General features: G+C 35.8%; 1 protein-coding gene across 2 annotated transcripts; it reads left to right on the forward strand.

Annotated features, from left to right (window-relative positions):
* Positions 1-1,606: 1,606 nt before the first annotated feature.
* Positions 1,607-19,232, forward strand: LOC141805683 (kinesin-like protein KIF2A). Of its 2 annotated transcripts, XM_074690851.1 has the most exons (22): positions 1,607-1,792; positions 2,626-2,720; positions 2,868-2,987; positions 5,351-5,405; positions 5,743-5,865; positions 7,692-7,792; positions 8,004-8,099; positions 8,484-8,538; positions 8,654-8,816; positions 10,614-10,704; positions 10,785-10,848; positions 10,921-11,012; positions 11,276-11,418; positions 14,432-14,636; positions 14,843-14,953; positions 15,061-15,128; positions 16,560-16,649; positions 16,775-16,919; positions 17,023-17,124; positions 18,356-18,491; positions 18,620-18,747; positions 18,875-19,232. In XM_074690851.1, the coding sequence occupies exons 1-21, from the start codon at positions 1,732-1,734 to the stop codon at positions 18,703-18,705; spliced, it is 2,202 nt and encodes a 733-aa protein (XP_074546952.1). In that variant the 5' UTR covers positions 1,607-1,731; the 3' UTR covers positions 18,706-18,747; positions 18,875-19,232. The 2 variants fall into 2 exon arrangements, with proteins under 2 accessions (XP_074546952.1, XP_074546950.1); XM_074690849.1 differs by having other exon boundaries at positions 18,620-19,232.
* Positions 19,233-19,753: the final 521 nt, after the last annotated feature.

Raw genomic sequence — 19,753 nt, forward strand, 5'->3', positions numbered from 1 at the left:
AAACGTTTATTTAATTTTTTATGAAAAAATAAGTCACACCTTATTTAAAAAAAATGTTATGATTAATAAATTATCCTCAGGTGGATTTAATGTTTTAGATTTTAATACTTTACAGTCGTCTTTTAAAATTAAATGGATAAAAAGATATTTACGAAATCCAAACTCTTAATGGAATTTTATCTCTACGCATGTATTTAAGGCATTAGGAGGTTTAGATTTTTTGTTAAGATGCAGTTATAATATTGAAAAACTTCCTGTTAAACTTTCTAACTTTCATAAGCAATTATTGTTGTCCTGGTCCTTGGTTTGTAAACATAATTTTTCCCCTCACAAATATTGCATATGGAATAACAAAGATATCTGCTTTAAGCACAAATCACGCTTCATTAAAAAATGGGTTGACAAAGGTATTATATATGTACATCAGCTATTTAATAAGTATGGATATATGTATTCTTATGATGAATTTTTACATGTGTATTATTTCCCAGTGTTGCCAAAAGATTTTGCAATTATTTTTGATGCAATACCTTCAGGTGTCAAAATGCTGATGTCAAACTATGTACATGATCCTGAAGTTAACGTTACAACAGACTTATATATTTGTAATTCTGATCCCTTTTTGAGTGTCAAAACAAATAACAAGTGTATTACAGATCTCATCATAAGAGACTTTATCAGTAAACCAGCGGCTGTATTTATTTTGGGATAATTTATTTACTGATATTGATTGGAATTCTGTTTGAATTCTCCCTAAGAATTTTTTTGTGACTAATAAGGTTCGTGAGTTATGTCTCAAGATCCTGCATCGATGTTATCCTGTTAACAGGGTAATTTCAAAATATCCTGTAAATGTTGACCCACTTTGCACCTTTTGTCATTGTGCTGAAGAATCAATTGTTCATATTTTTTGGTAATGTGCCCACACATAGATTTTTTGGACAGATATAACATTGTTTGTGAATTGAAAGCTTTCTATAGAAGTACAAATTGATTGTAAAGATATTATTTTTGCTATTGCTACGAAGAGTCTCCCCTCAAAAAAAGTTTTGGTGTTAAATTTAATATTGTTGTTAGCCAAATATCACATTCATAGCTGTAAGCATTCAAATCAAAAGCCAAAATGTATTGTATTTAAGTCACTGTTGTCCTCGTATTTAATGTCCTTGAATTATTGCACAAATGCCAAAGCCCAGAAGACCAAAAATGTATGCACAGAATATGAACTGTAAAAATATATATATTTTATTTTTGTACTTTTTTGTTCTGAACATGAAGTTTGAGCCTCGAGCTTTGTTTTTTGTATGTATACATTGATATATTTATTTTCAATAATAAAAAAAGGTTAATTAATCTGTTTCACCTACAGTCTTCCTTGTACTTTCGTCTTACATTTCAGTGTAGCATTGATTTTTCTGTGTAGATAAAAACAGAGTCCGAGTTTGGGGGGATTAAGACTGAAATAAAAGAATTATTTTTACTTGTATTTATATTGTCTTTCTTTTCAAGATAAATAGAAATAAATAAATAAATAAATAAGGGATATTTCCTCCCTTTAAAGACGCTTCTCGCTTCCAACTGTTCTGAGTGACACCGTCCGCGCATGCGCAGCTGCACCCTCTCTCCTCCTGCCTCTCCTATGACTGACCGATAGTGACCTCAGCTTCTGCAGCAGCTACAACTTGAGGCGGTCTCGGGCATCCAGGCGAGGAGCACCTTACCGGAGGGGAGATGGCCGGGATTTTCGGGAAGATCTTCGTGGGAATTTACGTGGAGATAAAACGGAGCGACGGTAAGTAGCTAGCTCCCCTCTCTGTCTCACACACACACACACTCACACACACACACAGATGGAGACGCTGCCCGGGTCTGGATGAGAGGAGCTAACGTCAAACCGGCTACATCGCCGTGTAAACCGGGATGTCGTGTGATTAAACCTTAAAGTGACGTGTTGGCGCGTTAAACCGACACTCAGTGTGTTATCAGAGATGGTGACAGTCACCCAGACACACACGGAACCAGGCAGTGAAGGAGGGAGGGAGGGGGAGCAGGCAGGCGGGCGGATCCGTCCACCTGTGCATCTGTCCGGCTTAAAAAAAAATGACAGCTACCCTCCCTCCCTCCCGCTCTCTGCCTGCTTTCTCCTCTGCACCACCTCTGAAAACCCTCCGGCTCCTGAATGCACCATGCACCACCCTGCACCGCAGCATCCGGCAGTGGCCTGTGAATCCCGGGGCTGGAGGATGCTCTGCATGCATGGGGCCTCTCCCCTCTTACTGCATCAGTCTGCCTCACACGAACATCAGTGCATTCTGTCAGAAACACATCTCTGCTTCGTGAAACCATCTGATCCTGCTGTAATCAGCGTGCAGATGCTGCTAATGAAAGTTTGAGTGATAAGTCTCATCAGCATCCATCCTGAGCCACACCCATTAGCATCCTCTGTCCTGTAACTGTGTAAATCTAACATGTTTAATTGATCTGAAGCCGCTTGCTGTGTCAAATCACCCAGAAATGATCTCATTTGGTGAAGCATCATTATTATGATCTACAGCAGCATGCACACTCTCTAACTCTTGAGCACTTGAGCAGGCCGAGCATCTCTCTGGCATCCTCTCTCTGCAGGACGGATACACCAGGCCATGGTCACATCGCTTCATGAGGACAACGACAGCGTGACAGTGGAGTGGATCGAGAATGGGGACACCAAAGGAAAGGAGGTGAGAGCTAACATGCACAGTCCCAACATTGATTTAATATGTTACTCAACTTTTCACTCCTTAACTTCACTGACGTTTGAAAAATTATGTTAAGTAAAAGCAAAGTGTCCAAAGATGTTGATGACTTTTCTCTAAATTCTGCCTCAGATCGATCTGGAAAGCGTCTTCGCTCTGAATCCAGATGTCGCTCCTGATGAAGAGATCCCACAAAGTCCTGAAGCTCCTCTTCCTCCATCCAGCGTCGCCAAATCCAGCAAACTGCCCAAGGTGAGCCTTTACCCATCAGCCTGTTAACTCACAGATGACATGTTTGATTCTGATGTTGCTGACTTTAACTCAGGCTTTTCTTTTAGAGAAAAAGTCTGTCTTCAGTTTTGTGCATGCATCTGAAATCACACTTTAAGTCCAACACAGAAAAAAGGCTAACGTGCAGTAGTCCCTTTTAGACGTTAGCATTAGCTGTGCTACACAAACGTACGCGTTGGCTGCCAAAACAGTTGCAGTCTGCCATACAAACATCTGCTCTTGTTTTATCAGTCAGGTAATATTTTTATTTTCGTTTATTATTATTATTATTATTATTATTATTATATTTTTTTATTTTTTTGTATGATTTATTTTTATTATTATTATTTTGTTAGTAGTATCATGCATATTATTATTATTATTTTATTATTACTATTATTATTATTATTATTTTTTTAATTATTCTATTATTATTTTATTATTATTATTTTTATTATTATTTGTATTGCTATTATCATTTTTATAACACTTTTTTATAGCACTTTTAAAAACATAATTATACAAATTGCTTTGTCTAACTGTCAGGCAATAAAAACAAAAGACACAGTTTTAGAAATACTGTAGTTTCATATGATGTATGGACCCAGACAGTACAAGAACCATGCATTATATAAAGTGAGGACATGAGGACCAAGATAAAAGCTAAAAACATCCATCAGCAAGAAAAAGAAAAGGCAATAAAAAAGGGGTTGAGGGTGGAAAACAGGACAACAAATATGAAAAGACAATATTAAGAGTGTTGATAGAAAAATAAAATTATAAAAGCGAGTATTAAATAGAATACTGGACATGAGCAAGCGATAAAACAATAAAAAAGAGAGTCAAACTGAGGTAAGATGGAAATAAAGGGGATAAAATATAAAAGACAACACTTCTTCCAGAAGAAAAATTCACAAAGAATTGTAAAAAAACAAAATGAACCCTGAATGAGTTTCATATTTGTGGCCATGACTGTAAATATACAAACACCCATACCGACCTCAGAAAGCTCGGACACAAAACTAAAAGCCCATAAAAACATGTTTATGACCATCAAAAAACAGGTAAAACAAAAATTACTGAGGCTGAAATAGAATCAGCCCCAAAAAAGGACCTCGACCAGCGAAGCAGGCGTGGAAACACTGAAACGAAGTGAAAGTAGCTGCTCCACAGAGTCCAACAGAAACGTTTTTATCCCTCTCCAACCAGGACTCACTGATCCAGCAGCCAAGTAGGACAAACAAACCACTAACTGTGGAGCAACACCACCTGAAACGCCGTTTTACCCTTTATGAAATATTCTTTATTAACAATAACATTGTGTTAACTCTCAAAATCATGACTGGCACCAAACTTTACAACTACATCGACTATAAAATGAAAAATAACTAAAGACGTGTTAAAGAAAGGAAATGTACTTGTCACCTGAAAGTTTCCTCTTTAGGTTTCAAAATAAAACATTTCTCCACAAAAAAACAACTTGTGGACATAAATCCCATTAGTGTATTTTTCAGAGTTTTCAGCAGCTACTATAAATGAGTATGTAGTTTTTTTTTATCTTTTTATTTTTTATAATTTAAAGGAAGCTGAGGAAAAGATGAGTTTGAAAATTGAAGGTGAAATAAGGAAAAAGCTTCAGCCTGCACCTTTTTTGTCCTGTTTTGCTTTTTGTTTTGTTGATTTCTTTTTTGTTGTTGTTGTTTTTGTTTGGTGTGAATGCAGAAATAGCATTAACTCAATATGTTTTTGTCAATTTCACTTCATAGTGCTTATGAGTTTTTATATTAAAGAGACCAAAATTAACTAAACTGAACTAAATGATGCTGTTATTTGTGTTTTTATCTTGGTAGAAGGGAGACTCTTATTTTGAAGGGGGTTATATAGAAGTTTATAATGCTTAGTTTATGAATTAAAACCTATAAATTGATTAAAAAACTGATTGAATTTATTGAATTTTGCTTGGTTGCTATTTCTTTTCACATACATTTTTTGAATCTTTTGTAGCCCCATCTGAGCACCATCGATCTAAAAGACTCAGACTGGAAGTAAAAACACATTTTTCTTTGAAATATGTTGCATTTATATCACAGGATGTGTTTTTTTTTTGTCTTTTCCTCTAGTTTTAATTTTTACGGTCACTCTTCTCATAACTTAAAAAGCTCCACAAACAAAACAATCTTTTTTAAAACTCCTGTCATAAATTTATAAACTGAGACTTTGATAAATAAGATGCTTAAGATGCTGCTAAACTTTATGATTTCAACATTTAAAGTGTGTCAGAAACTTCCTGGAAAAATGCTTTTGTTTTAACTGTCATTATTCATGTTTTACTCTCTTTGTTTCAGACCAGAAGGATCACATCCATACCTAAGGCGGAGAACGCTCCCAGGGAAAACAGAGGTACGTTCAGTGAAGCTGTGAACTCTCAGCTCTGACAGCTGATGATGAGGACAGATGCTGGAAAGATGTTTGTGTGGGATGACGAATTTCACTGATTAGTTCGGCCATGTCGAAGAGATCCTGTGTTGTTGATATCATGGAGGAAAACAGAGATTAACAAGTGATAGTTTGAAGATTTCTTTGAGACACAACAAGAAATAAAAGCTGAACTCTCAGATATTCATACGTTTCTGTGAAGGCAGGAAGTGAATGCGTCTGTTTTTATAAATTAGCTGAAATGTCCCTTTAACCCCCCTCCTGACTGCTGACTGAATGTGTTGGCCTGTGTTTCCCTCAGCTGCAGCAGTGGGAACCACCCGAGCTCGTCCCAGCCAGCACAGCCAAGCTGCAGACCCGCCGCCGCCCGCCATCCCCCCTCAGTCCGCCGCCGTCAACCAGTCCCTGCTCCAGCAGCAGAACGGTACCCCCACCCTGTCCCCACATCCTGCACCACACCAGTCCAACAAGTCTGCTGGTTTCACTGACCTTAGACCAGTGTGTGTGTGTTAGTGTGTGTGTGTGTGTGTGTGTGTGAGAGTGTGTGTGTTATTATCTGAGAGTGTCCAGCAGCAGTGATGTCATGTTCCCACACAGCTGTGAGGGCGAAGCCTCAAAGGCTCTTTCACATCAGTCTCTGGACTCAGACTGAGCTTGTTTTAGGTTTCAGCTGTGGATGTTGGACTTATCATTAATCCAAACTTCTGGGGACAAAAAAAAAAAATCACATTTTTAGATTTTATCTCAAGATTTGATCCTTTGCTACAGCTGCGTAAACACTGACCAAACATTTTCCTAAACTTTAAAACAGATTCAGACTCAGATTAAACTCATGCTCCTAACAGCTTAGAGCAAGGGTCTTCAACCTGCGGCTCTGGAGCCTCATGCGGCCATTTGACTCCTTTACAGTGGCTCCTTTTAGTTTTAAAAAATATTATTAAAATAAACATTTTTATTTTTCTTACAGAGGGTATTGATGATTTTAAAGACACTGACACTAAATAAAATCACATGTTACAGCCCTGGGAAGATAACTACATCTACAAAAAGACTCATCTGGAAGAAAATACTGATTTTAATTCTGTGTGGATGGATTCATTTCACTGACAACGTGACGGATTGATATACATGGTTAATATGTGGCAAATCATTAGCAAACAACAAAAATTATGAGCTGAGGGATATTATTGATATATGTTATCAAATTACAGTGTTTTTCAAAAATTTTAGAATTTTGGCAATTTTTTAAATTTTTAGCATTTCTAAAAAATTGATAGTTTTTTTAAAAAGGTCTTCAATTAAAAAAAAAGATGAATATATAAAAGTTTTGCAAATTTTTGAGAATTCTGCATTTTTTGATATTTCTGTAATTTCAAAAATTCTTTCAGCTTATTCCTTTTAGAATCTTGCAAATTAATTAATTTTCAGAAATTTTGCAAACTTTTAGTTTTTATTTGTTTTTGCAATTTTTACAATTTTTTTGAAATGTCAACGTTTTTTTTAATTTAATTTCTCTAATTAAAATAAATAAATAAATAAAAAAATTGCAAATTTTTGAAATTCTGCATTTCTTTAATATTTCTGTAATTTCAAAAATTCTTTCAGCTTATTTTTTGGAATCTTGCAAATTGATTATTTTTCAGATAATTCAAATCTTTAATTTGTAATGTTTTGCAATATTTATATTTTTTTTTTTAAATGTCCAAGTTTTTTGATTTTTTTTTTAAATTTCTTCAATTGAAATAAACGTTTTGAAAATATAAATTAATAAAAATTTTACAATTTTTTGAAATTCTGCATTTTTGAAATTTCTGAAATTTCAAAAATTCTTTTAGCTTATTTTTGGGGAATCTTGCAAATCAATCAATTTTCAAAAATTTTGCAAATTTTAATTTTCAAATTTATTTTGCAATTTTTACAATTTTTTTGAAATGTCAAATGTTAAAATAAAAGACTAAGACATCACATGCACAATTTTGTTTATTAAAAAAAAGTTTAGATATTTATTCACTAGATTTTAACTATGTGCAGAATTTTAAACATTTTATTGTCTTTTTTGTGCAGTTAAAGTAGGTTTTGTGGCTCCTGAATGACTTTAATCCATGTGAGCTCAGGAAAAACGGCTCCTTTGAATGTAGAAGTTTTAGACCCCTGGCTTAGAAAAATCTTAAAAATGAGATAATCAGAAATATTAGTGCTAATTTCTTATTTAAAGATATCATTTGTTTGTTTTTGCTTCTTTTTTTCCAGCACGGAGGAAATCAAACTGTGTGAAGGAGGTGGAGAAACTGCAGGAGAAACGAGAGAAGAGGCGACTTCAGCAACAAGAGCTCAGAGAGAAGAGGGCACAAGTGAGGACACACACACACACACACACACACACACACACACACACACACACACACACACAGAGTTTGACGCCTGTTCAGAGGTCTCCTCAGACAGACTGAGAGCTGCTGGATTAAGCTGCTTCACTGACGCTGAATAATGTACGAAACAAGAAGAAACATCGGTCTTTGGGTTCATTTCCTCTGATGCTTTTCTCTTTTTGTTCCTCCTCAGGAGGTGGACGTGAATTTACCAAACTATGAAATCATGTGTATGATCAGAGACTTCAGAGCCAGTCTGGACTACAGGCCCCTGACCAGCAACGACCTGGTAAGTCCCAGACCTGGTCTTTTTTTTTTTAGGACACTGGTTTTTACACACCCAGGGTCTGATGCTATAAATTATACAAAAGGCGAAATGCAGAAAGGTTCACGTGACCGTGTTGGGGAAGTCTGCTGGATATTTATAGCAGGAATTACACAGCTCAGTTAATCTGTTGTGGAGCAGGATATCATCCACAAAAAGACGCCTCGCAGCGTTTCTGAGCCGAGGGTAAGCCGCTTTGATTCGACTCGTTAAAACAAGCTGCCATGGAGGACGCGCTGGGAAAAACCTTTATAAGGGGTTAAAGCTTCAAACAGAAGTGGTCTCTCTATCCTAAAACAATACAAACAGCTGGTCCAGATCATCAAAGTTTGTCTCCTGATGTTTCAGATCGAGGAGCACAGGATATGTGTGTGTGTGCGTGCTCGGCCCCTCAATAAAAAAGGTAAGAGGAGCTTTCTCTCCAGATCAGAAGGTGATATCAGTAATTACAATAACAGGATGTGGTCTTGACTGAGGAATAAAAACACATTAATCTGTCGTTTGTCTGGTCTCTTTAGAGCTGACAGCCAAGGATCTGGACGTGATCACTATCCCCAGCAAGGACGTGGTGATGGTCCACGAGCCGAAGCAGAAAGTGGACCTGACGCGCTACCTGGAGAACCAGACGTTCCGCTTTGACTACGCCTTCGACGAGAACTCCACCAATGAGATGGTTTACAGGTGACGGGAGCGTCAAAGCTCAGAATGTGTAACTTCAATTTAAAAAAAAAAGAGTTTCTTAAAGTATCCTCAGCCTGAACAAGAACGAAAACAGACAACTGATCAAAAAGCTCTGGTTTAAAAACCGTAACGGGATCTCTGTTAGCTTTCCTGAAGGACGTGGTCAACATCATTCAACACCACGCGGCCTCAAACACCAAGGTCTGCCCATAGAGTGAGGAAAATAAGTATTAAACATATCAACTTTTTTCTCATCACATTTATTTCCAAAGCTGCAATTCACGAAATTTCTCCCAGACATTGGTATTAACTCCAATAATTCACACATGAAAAGAAATCACAACGTTCAGGTCCATAAATAATGATTATGGTGAATTAAGTACGATAACACAGGAAAAAAGTATTGAACACACCATGGAAAGGCTGAATACTTTGGACAGGAAATGCACCATACCACCTGAAATCTGTCAGTAATTATTACTTGAACTTCCAATTAGTGCAAACCAACATCAGCTGGGCTAGAGCAAATTGATGGTCCTATAAAAAAGGTGTTTTTTTCACCAAGCAGTTAAATAGCACACACCTCATGATGGGTAAAGGCAAAGAGCTCTCTGAAGACATTCACAACCTGATTGTTGCTCAGCATCAGAATGGAACTGGTTACAGACTTATATCAAAGCTCCTGAATATTCCAGTCAGCACCGTTGGGGCCATTATTCACAAGTGGAAGAAGCACCACCTTACCATCAACAGGCCACGCACAGGAGCTCCTTGAAGATTTCTGACCAGGGAGTCAGAAAGATAGTCAGAAGAGGACTCAACCAGCCAAGGAACACCCTGAAAGTGCTCCAGAAAGACTTGGAGGCAGCAGGTACAATTGTTACAGAGAAAACAATAGGCAATGCACTCCACCGCCATGGCCTCTATGGACGCTCAGCCCGCAAGACTCCATTCCTCAAGAAAAGGCATGTTGAAGCTGGTTTAAAGTTTGCTAAACAGCATCTTGACAAGCCTGTAGAATACTGGGAGAATGTTGTCTGGTCAGATGAGACCAAAACTGAACTTTTGGGCTGTCATACTACAGACCATGTTTGGAGGAGAAATGGCTCTGCACATCAGCCAAAAAACACTACACCAACAGTGAAGTTTGGAGGTGAAGCATCATGGCATGGGGTTGTTTCTCATCTCATGGTGTTGGCAAACTTCATATAACTGACGGAGCAATGAATGGAGCCATGTATGGGGAAATTCTTGATCTGAATCTGCTGCCATCCACCAGGATGATGAAGATGAGACGTGGCTGGACCTTCCAGCAGGACAACCATCCAAAGCACACGGCAAAGTTGACTCTCAAATGGTTTCAGAAAAAGAAAATCAATCTGTTAGAACGGCCTAGTCAATCACCTGACTTCAATCCAACTGAACATTTGTGGAAAGAAGTAAAGAAAAGGGTTCACCAGAGGGCACCAAAGAATATTCCAGGTTTAAAGACAATCTGTGCAGAGGAATGGGCCAAAATCACACCTGAGCAGTGTGGGCCATTAGTTCAAACATACAAGAAGCTTCTGGAAGCTGTCTGGCCAATCAGAGTGAAGGGGGTTTGTGGAGCAGGGAGCCTTAAAGAGACAGCAGCTAAAACAAAATGATTCAGAGAGACGCTGAAATAAAAGTTTAAAGAGAAAGTAAAGATTTATCCAGGCTGTAAATCATGTAAAGCCTCTACAGTGGCCCCAGAGGGACAGAATAAAGCCCCTCTTTAAGGAAACCACACTCGCTAATAGATGTTTCTTCTTACAGGTTCACCGCTCAGCCACTGGTTGAGACCATTTTCGAGCGCGGGATGGCGACCTGCTTCGCATACGGACAAACTGGAAGTGGAAAAACACACGTGAGTGCTTAAACTCGAGAGAACTTAACGTCTTCAGAGTTTGGATCTTTTTTTTTTTAAACCTGGTGTTTCCTTTTCAGACGATGGGAGGAGATTTCTCAGGAAAGAACCAGGACTGCTCCAAAGGGATCTACGCGCTGTCCGGTGAGTTTCTGATCCCTTTAAACCACGACAGGTTTCCTCTGACGAAGCTGACGTTTGGCTTTTTTTCTGCAGCTCGAGACGTTTTTCTCATGATCAAGAAGCCAAACTACAAGAAGCTGGATCTTCAGATCTTTGCCACTTTTTTTGAGATTTACAGCGGGAAGGTGAGCTTCTTTAAGTTGGTGATGTGATGTTTGAAAAAGTTTGAGCTGTGTGGACAAACTTTTAGAGTAAAGATGAAGCCTCTATTGGTTATTCCAGATGTGGTTGCACACCCTCTAGTGGACAGAAAGTGTAACTGCTGCTTATAAAGGTTTAAAAAAAGGGGATTGTGGTGCAGTTTTGCAGCATATTGAGCTGAAACAGAAAGTAGAAACATGTAGATGAGTCGATCAAACTCTGAATGAGTCTGTGTCTGTGTTTGAAGGTGTTTGACCTCCTGAACCGTAAAGCCAAGCTCCGGGTGCTGGAGGACGGGAAGCAGCAGGTGCAGGTGGTCGGGCTGCAGGAGAGGGAGGTGAAATGCACAGAGGACGTCCTCAAGCTCATCGAAGTCGGAAACAGCTGCAGGTCGGGCGCTAAATTTTTAATTTTCAGCTGATACTGGTCAATTTTTATCTTTATTTTTTTATTATTTAGTTGGTTTATTTGACAGGGAGCATGCAAAACAAAGAAAACTGTCAAGCCAGAGTTAGCCATAGAGCTAGTTTTCATCTGTGCACTGCAAAAAAATGAAATCCTGAAATTTGAAATTTGTGACAAACTAAAGGTGTGAGATGATTCGTTGTTGTAGGATCAAAATTAAAACTGATGCTTTAAAAAGTTATGGGAGAAATCAAACTTAGTGTTTTTCCAGGGTCAGGACAAAAACTGTTTCCTGCACTGTAAAAAATGAAATGTTATCAAGTGTTTTTGTCTTATTTTCAGTAGAAAATGTCTTTTAAGACTTAATCTGAGCCACATTCACCTGACACGTCCATAAAAAATGTCTGATTTAAAGTCATTTAATGGCAAAAATGAGGTCTGAACCTCAAAACCCTGTGTACACTGCAAAAAACTGAAATTTTATCAAGTGTTTTTGTCTTATTTTAAGTAGAAAATTGTCCTGTTATACTTGATATGAGCCATGATATGAGTTTTAAAACAGAATCAGAAAAATGAGGTCTGAATTTTTGTAACAAGTAAAAAAACACAAATGAAACAAGAAAAATTGAGTCATAAAAGACTTCTTCTACTGAAAATTAGACAAGAAAACTTGATAACATTTCATTTTTTTACAGTGCAGTTATGGTATTTTTTTTAATCTCAATTAATTTCTTAAAGTTTCTGTTTCTTTAAACTGTCCCAGATTCATTTTTTAGTTTTCAAGTTACTGGCAGGAATGGGCTTCTACAGAATAAAATCCTGTGTACACTACAAAAACTGTAATCTTACCAAGTGTTTTTGTCTTATTTTAGGTAAAAAATGTTTTTTACAGTTGATATGAGCCACATTCACCTGACCAGTCCAGTAAAAATGACTTGTTTTAAGTTATTTAAAGTCAAAAATGAGGTCTGAATTGCTTTTCAACAAATAAAACAAATATCTGCCGATAAAAGAAGAGAAATTAAGTCTAAACAGACATTTTCTACTAAAAATAAGCCAAAAAGACTTTCATTTTTTACAGTGCAGTAATGATAGTTTTTTTTTTTTTTTATAATATTATTTTTTTATTATATTTTATTAAAATAAGTTCTTAAAGTTTCAGTTTCTTTAAACCATCCTGGATTCATTTTTTAGTTTCATATTTATTGGCAGAAATAAGTCCTGTGTACACTGCAAAAAACTAAACTCTTTTCAAGTGTTTTTGTCTTATTTTAAGTAGAAAATTGTCCTGTTATACTTGATATGAGTCACCTTTACCTGATCAGTCCAGAAAAATGTCTTGTTTTAAAATAGAATCAGAAAAATGAGGTCTGAATTTTTGTAACAAGTAAAAAAACACAAATGGAATAACAAAATTAAGTCTAAAAAAGTGAAAATAAGACAAAAACACTTGAAAAGATTTCATTTTTTAACAGTGCAGTTGTAATACTTTTTAGTATCTCAAATTAATTTCTCAAAGTTTCTGTTTCTTTAAACCATCCTGGATCTATTTTCCTTTTTATTGTATTGGCAGGAATGGGCCTCTATAGGATAAAACAGTGTGTACACTGCAAAAACAGCACTGCAGTTATCATTTTTTTTGTCTCATTTTCAATCAAAATTGTCTTATTATTATACTCAATATGAGCCAATAGATATATATATATATATATATATATATATATATATATATATATATATATATATATATATATATATATATATATATATATATATATATATATATGCTAATTAAGTCTAAAAAGACATTGTCTACTAAAAATAAGCCAAAAATGCTTTAATTTTTTACAGTGCAGTAATGATACTTTTTGAAATTTAAACTGATTTCTTAAAGTTTCTGTTCCTTTAAACCATCCAGGATTCATTTTTTAGTTTTAAATTCATTGGCAGGACAAAACCCTGTGTACACTGCAAAAAAAGAAATCTTATTAAGTGTTTTTGTCTTATTTTAAGTAAAAATTCCGCTTATTACACTTAACAGGAGCCGTTTTCACCTGACCAGTCCTGAGAAATGTCTTTTTCAAGTTATTTAAAGACAAAATGAGGTCTGAATTGCTGTAACAAGTAAAAAAACACAAATGAAACCAGAAAAATTAAGTCATAAAAGACATTTTCTACTGAAAATTAGACAAAAACACTTGATAGATTTAATTTTTTACAGTGCAGTTATGGTGCTTTTTTTTTTTTTTTTTCAAATTAATTTCTCAAAGTTTCTGTTTCTTTAAACCATCCTGGATCTATTTTTCCTTTTTAATTTATTGGCAGGAATGGGCCTCTACAGGATAAAACCCTGTGTACACTGCAAATTGTCTTTTAAACTCAATATGAGCCAAAAAAAATAAAAATAAAATTAGATTAAGTCTAAAAAGATATTTTCTACTAAAAATAAGCCAAAAGAGTTTCATTTTTTTTACAGTGCAGTAATGATACTTTTTTAATTTAAGTTTCTGTTTCTTTAAACCATCCAGGATTCATTTTTTAGTTTTAGATTTACTGGCAAAATAAAACCCTGTGTACACTGCAAAAAAACGAAACTCTTTTCAAGTGTTTTTGTCTTATTTTAAGTAAAAATTCTCTTATTACACTTTACATGAGCTGTATTCACCTGACCAGTCCAGAAAAATGTCTTTTTTCAAGTTATTAAAGACAAAATGAGGTCTGAATGATGTAACAAGGAAAAAAAAATCTGCCAATGGAAAAAGAGAAATCTGCTCAAAAATTTGTTGAAATCAGAAAAATGTCTCGATATTAGAAACGTTTCTCTTAGTATTTCAGTTTTGTCCGGTGCCTGATTGAGTGAAAAAGCATTAACTTTAAACCTCAGTGAAGCAGCGTTAGCGTTAGCGTTAGCATTAGCGTTAGCGTCTGTGGTCTGAGGAGAGCTGAGCAGGTATTGATCCCAGCGGTCTGGACTAATGCAGAGCACTTCCTTCTCCAGGACTTCAGGTCAGACCTCAGCCAACGCTCACTCCTCTCGGAGCCACGCCGTCTTCCAGATCATCCTGCGCCGGCGAGGGAAGATGCACGGGAAGTTCTCCCTCATCGACCTGGCGGGGAACGAGCGAGGGGCAGACACATCGAGCGCCGACCGCCAGACTCGCCTGGAGGGCGCCGAAATCAACAAGAGTCTGCTGGCGCTGAAGGTCCGTCTTCTCTATCCCCGGTGTTTTAGTTTGCTTTTTTAAAACCAGACCAAGGGAAAAAGTTGGATGATGATGACAATATGAGAGTTGGAGTTTGACTGTTTAGTTTTCAGCACCAAAAAGTTAAAATGATACTAAGAAAAACTTTGTCCTTGATTGGATTATTATTTCACGCCATAATCCAGTCATCCTGTCTCTGTCTACAGGAGTGTATTCGCGCCCTGGGCAGAAACAAACCACACACCCCGTTCAGAGCCAGCAAGCTGACCCAGGTGCTGAGGGACTCGTTCATCGGGGAAAACTCCAGAACATGCATGGTGAGGAGAAAGCACAGCTGTCTGTGGTTTATCTCCTAAAGAGGAAACTTAATATAAATAAATGTTTCTGTGTCTCTGATTTCACTCGTTCATCTCCTCCTGTGCAGATCGCCACCATCTCTCCTGGGATGGCGTCGTGTGAAAACACCCTGAACACGCTGAGATACGCCAACAGGTAACACAGGAGCTGAGCTGACAACGAGAGTCTGATCTGATCGATGTGTAAACACAGATTAATGAAGGAGCAACGTTAAGTTTATTCAGTGAAATTCTTCCTCCTTTGAAGCTGAAGAAAAAATCGTGTTTGCCTCCTCTTCATCAAACCAGAGAAACTGTGTTTTTAAATGTCCTCTTAAAACTCACTTTAACAGACTTTCTTTTATTTTATCTTACTCCTTAATTGTTTCTTAATTTCAACTTACTTATTTTGACCTTAAATTCCACTTTTTTTCTAATACCTTGTCTTACCTTGAATTTTTTTATTTCATTTTATTTATTTTTTAATTATTTTATTTTCATCTATTAGTTTTATCTTTTTATTCATTTATTAAATGTTTTATTTTATTAATTATTTATATTATTTCACTTTATTTATTTTTAAATTTATTTTTTAAATTTTCTATTTTATTTTTGTATTTATTTTATTTATTTATTTATTTTACTTATTTTGTTTTATTTTGATATATTTTTTAAATTCATTTATGTATAAAGTATTTTTTATCTATAAATTATTACATTATTCTTATCTATTTATTCATGTATTTATTTATGTATTCAATTTTTTATTTATTCTATTTATTTATATTGTTTTATTTTATTCATTTTTTAAATTTATTTATTTTTATTTATTAATTTTATTATATCAATTTTATTTCAATGTATTATATTTGATTTCATTTTAATATTTTTTTAAAATTCATCTATGTATTTATTATCTTTTATCTATAAATTTATTACATTATTAGGGTTTACTGTATGTTTGTGTTCACACATTGTTTTTATTCGTTAACTTTTAATCATTTGCTTGGTTGTTTAATGTATTTTATACTTTTATCTCTTCCTTTTTCCACCCGATGTGACGTCATCATTTCTGCTTCCTCTCTTATTTTTTTATTTTTTATTATTAATTTTGAATTTTGTCGTCTGTTAAGTTTCTGACTCACCTCTAATCTCCCTAAGCCTGATATCTTATTTTCAGATTCTCTGCCATGTTTTTATGTCAAAGCTCTTTGTAAACAATTTGTTTTTAAAGGTGCCATATAAATAAAGTTATTATTGTTATTATTTCTACATCAGATCCAGAAAATGAAGTTTCACATAATCTTTACTTTGCTCTAACAGCCTCCGTATGTTCGAGATGTTGTTAAAAACACAGAAGATCATTCCTGCTTTTTTTTAGGCGTAAATCGTCAGTTTCCTGTTTCTGTTTTGAACCTGAATTGATCTGTTCACCTGTTTTCACCCTGAGCACCTCTGACCGTCCTGTCCTCTTCCTCTCTGTGTGCAGCAACAAAGAGAAATGAAAGTGAAACTTTCTGCAGCTCGTCTGATCCTCTGCTTTCTTCCTTTCTCTCCTCCATGTCTCTTTCTCCCGTTGTGTTTCCAGAGTGAAGGAGTTTGGGATCAGTCCCTCAGATATTCCCTTCTCTCAGAGCGGGGGTGGAGGAGGTCGCTCTGAGCTCTCTCCGACTTATGAGTACGATTGATTTTAACTGTTTTAAAGTTTCCCCTCATCAGATATTATTTCTTCCTACCCTATCCTCCACACTCTGTGTTTCTTACCTGTCTGTCGTTAAAGGAGCTTTCTCTTTCTGCTTCCAGGGTGAAGGAGCTGGCCGTGGACCCTGCAGCAGCGCTGGACATCCGTCAGGGGGGACACCTGAACCAGCTGGAGGTGCTGGAGGCTCAGTGGGGGGTCGGGAGTTCACCTCAGAGGGACGACCTGAAGCTGCTCTGTGAACAGAACGTAAGAGACGTCAGATTAAACCCGACTTCAGATGTTTGTTCTTAAAAACTTTGAAGCTGGAGCAAAAAGTTTGTTGAGTCTAACCTGGAGACGCTCCCCGCAGGAGGAGGAGGTCTCCCCGCAGCTCTTCACTTTCCACGAGGCCGTGTCCCAGCTGGTGGAGATGGAGGAGCAGGTTCTGGAGGACCACAGGGCCGTGTTTCAGGTACGGTGCACGCCGTACACGGTATTTCAGTTGGGATGCATCAGTTAACTCAGAGCAGATCAAACCAGACAGGAAGTCAGGCCCTGAAACCAGAGTGAGGCAGTGGTCTCAGATTGGACTCTTCGCTCACGACCATCTGCTGCGTATCTTTTCCAATTTTCGACTTCCCATGTTACCTGTCTTCAAAAATAATATCGCATTTAAAAAATGCTGTGATGATTAATAAATGTGTGCAACAAGTTTATGGGAAATTCAACATCAGTATCATAATAACTTTCATATTGTCATATTAAATTTTTTATATAGATCTTTTTTGTATTTTTTTTTTAATTAAAATCTTTTTTTTATATTATTTCTTTGAATAAATAGTTTTTATATATTTTATATAAATATATATATTATAATCTTTTTTATATTTTATTTTTTAGATAAATCTTTTTTTATATTTTATATAAATATATATATTTATCTTATTTATATTTTATTTTTAGATAAATCTTTTTTTATATTTTATATTATTATTTTTTTCTTTTTTATATTTTATGTTATTTTTTTTTAGATAAATCTTTTTTTTATATTTTATATAAATATATATATTTATCTTATTTATATTTTATTTTTAGATAAATCTTTTTTTATATTTTATATTATTATTTTTTTCTTTTTTATATTTTATGTTATTTTTTTTTAGATAAATCTTTTTTTTATTTCATATCATTTTTTAAAATAAATCTATTTAATAATTTATATAACTGTTTTATATAATTTTTTAAAAAATTTTTTACTCAGAGTAAGATATATAATCACATACATTCCAAATATAAAATGCCTGATTTTTTTGTTTTTTACTTAAACAAAATAATGAACATCATCTCTATTCTTAATGACAAAAGTATAAATATAATATAATAAATCCAAATCAAAATATTAATACATTATAAATATAATAATAAATATATTAATTAATCAATTTCCCACTATTGATCAATGAAATAAATTGTTCTCAAAAGAAAAGTCATCAGCAAGGCGCACAAAAAATATTTTAATTAAAATAAATAATAATAAAAACAATAATAATAATAATAGCAATATTCATTATAAAGTAATAAATACAATTGAAGAAAAAGTTTTGCTAAAAGTGAAGTTAAAGCTAATATCTGTCATTGATATCGTCATATTACCAACAGCTTTCTACCCTTTTTTAATTTTAACGCCTACGTGTGTTTGACAGGAGTCGATCCGCTGGCTGGAGGATGAGAAAGTCCTCCTGGAGATGACCGAGGAGGTGGACTACGACGTGGAGTCCTTTGCCACTCAACTGGAACAAATCCTGGACCAGAAGATCGACATCCTCACCGAGCTGAGAGGTAACTTTATTCATGCTCAGAAACAAACTGAGACGTTGTTTGAGATGCAGCTGCTGAGAGTTTTATGTTTGGTAGATTTTAAACGGCTGAATAAATCTGATCTTCTTCTCCCTGCTCTCCTCTTTTAGATAAAGTCAAGTCTTTCCGCTCGGCGCTGCAGGAGGAGGAGCAGGCCAGCCAACAGATCACCCCCAAACGGCCTCGTGCGCTATAGACTCGCCCTGACCTGATGTTTCTCTGTGCTGACTCCAGAAAGGTCGCTGATGACGAACGCGCTGATTTAGCTCAGCTGTGATTTCACCACTTACTGTTTTCTCTGTTGGTTTTGGTCTCTCCTCCTCCTCCTCCTCCTCCTCCTCCTCCTCCTCCTCCTCGCTGTACAGGCTGCCAACGCTTCCCTCCATGCATCCGTCCAGCCGTCCTCAAACCAAAGAGCAGGCCGTCTTTGCTCTTCGTCTCCTGTGAAGTCTCTTTCCAAGGTTTTTGTATGTGTGACGAGTCACAAGTGCTTCATTTGAAAAGAAAAAGTGAATATTTATTTGTTTTAAAAACATTTTTATAGAGTCCAATCATAGCTTATCTCCACTTTGGCCAATTTTATAAACAACTTTTGCCATTTTGTGCAATATCTGAAGGATTGTCCGCCTGTTGCTCTCCGTGTTTCAGCTCAGGACAGGACGGGACATATCAAGTCTGTGTGTAAAATCAGCCACTGTGTGTGTTTCTGTTGATACTGTGTGTGTAAAATAATGTGTGTGACTGACTGAGAGCGATGGTTAAAGCAACACTAATCATGCATTACATGAACTGACCTGAAGGGGGCACAATAATCAAAGGTAAAGCATCTCAACAGCTACAGAAACAGTCATTTCTTCATTTGCCAAATAAAGCAAAGATACTTCTTCTTGCTCCACTCGTGTTTACTCGTTTTCTCTGAAATTAGAAACTTAAAGCTGTGAGTTTCTGACTCAGTTTAGGAGAAAAGTTTGATGAAACTAGCTGAAATATTTTTCCTTAAGTCAAAATATTAACTTGGTGCGTTTAATATTTAAACAGACAGGGAATAAATTAAACTGAGGGACTTTCTGCTCCAGGATCACAGCTCAGTCAAACTTCAAGCAGCTAAATTTAAAATCGTGCCTGAATGTCTGAAAAGGTAATTCATCATTAAGATTCGTCCTCTGCAGACTTTGAATTATTTAAACTTGAGTCTGAAACATTCCTGCAGCAGTTTTTAAAACTAAATTTAGGGAAATCATTCT

The sequence above is a fragment of the Halichoeres trimaculatus genome, unplaced genomic scaffold (assembly GCF_033239565.1).
Source record: "Halichoeres trimaculatus isolate MK-OKI-2021-1 unplaced genomic scaffold, fHalTri1.1 fHalTri1_scaffold_16, whole genome shotgun sequence".
Taxonomy (NCBI): Eukaryota; Metazoa; Chordata; class Actinopteri; order Labriformes; family Labridae; genus Halichoeres; species Halichoeres trimaculatus.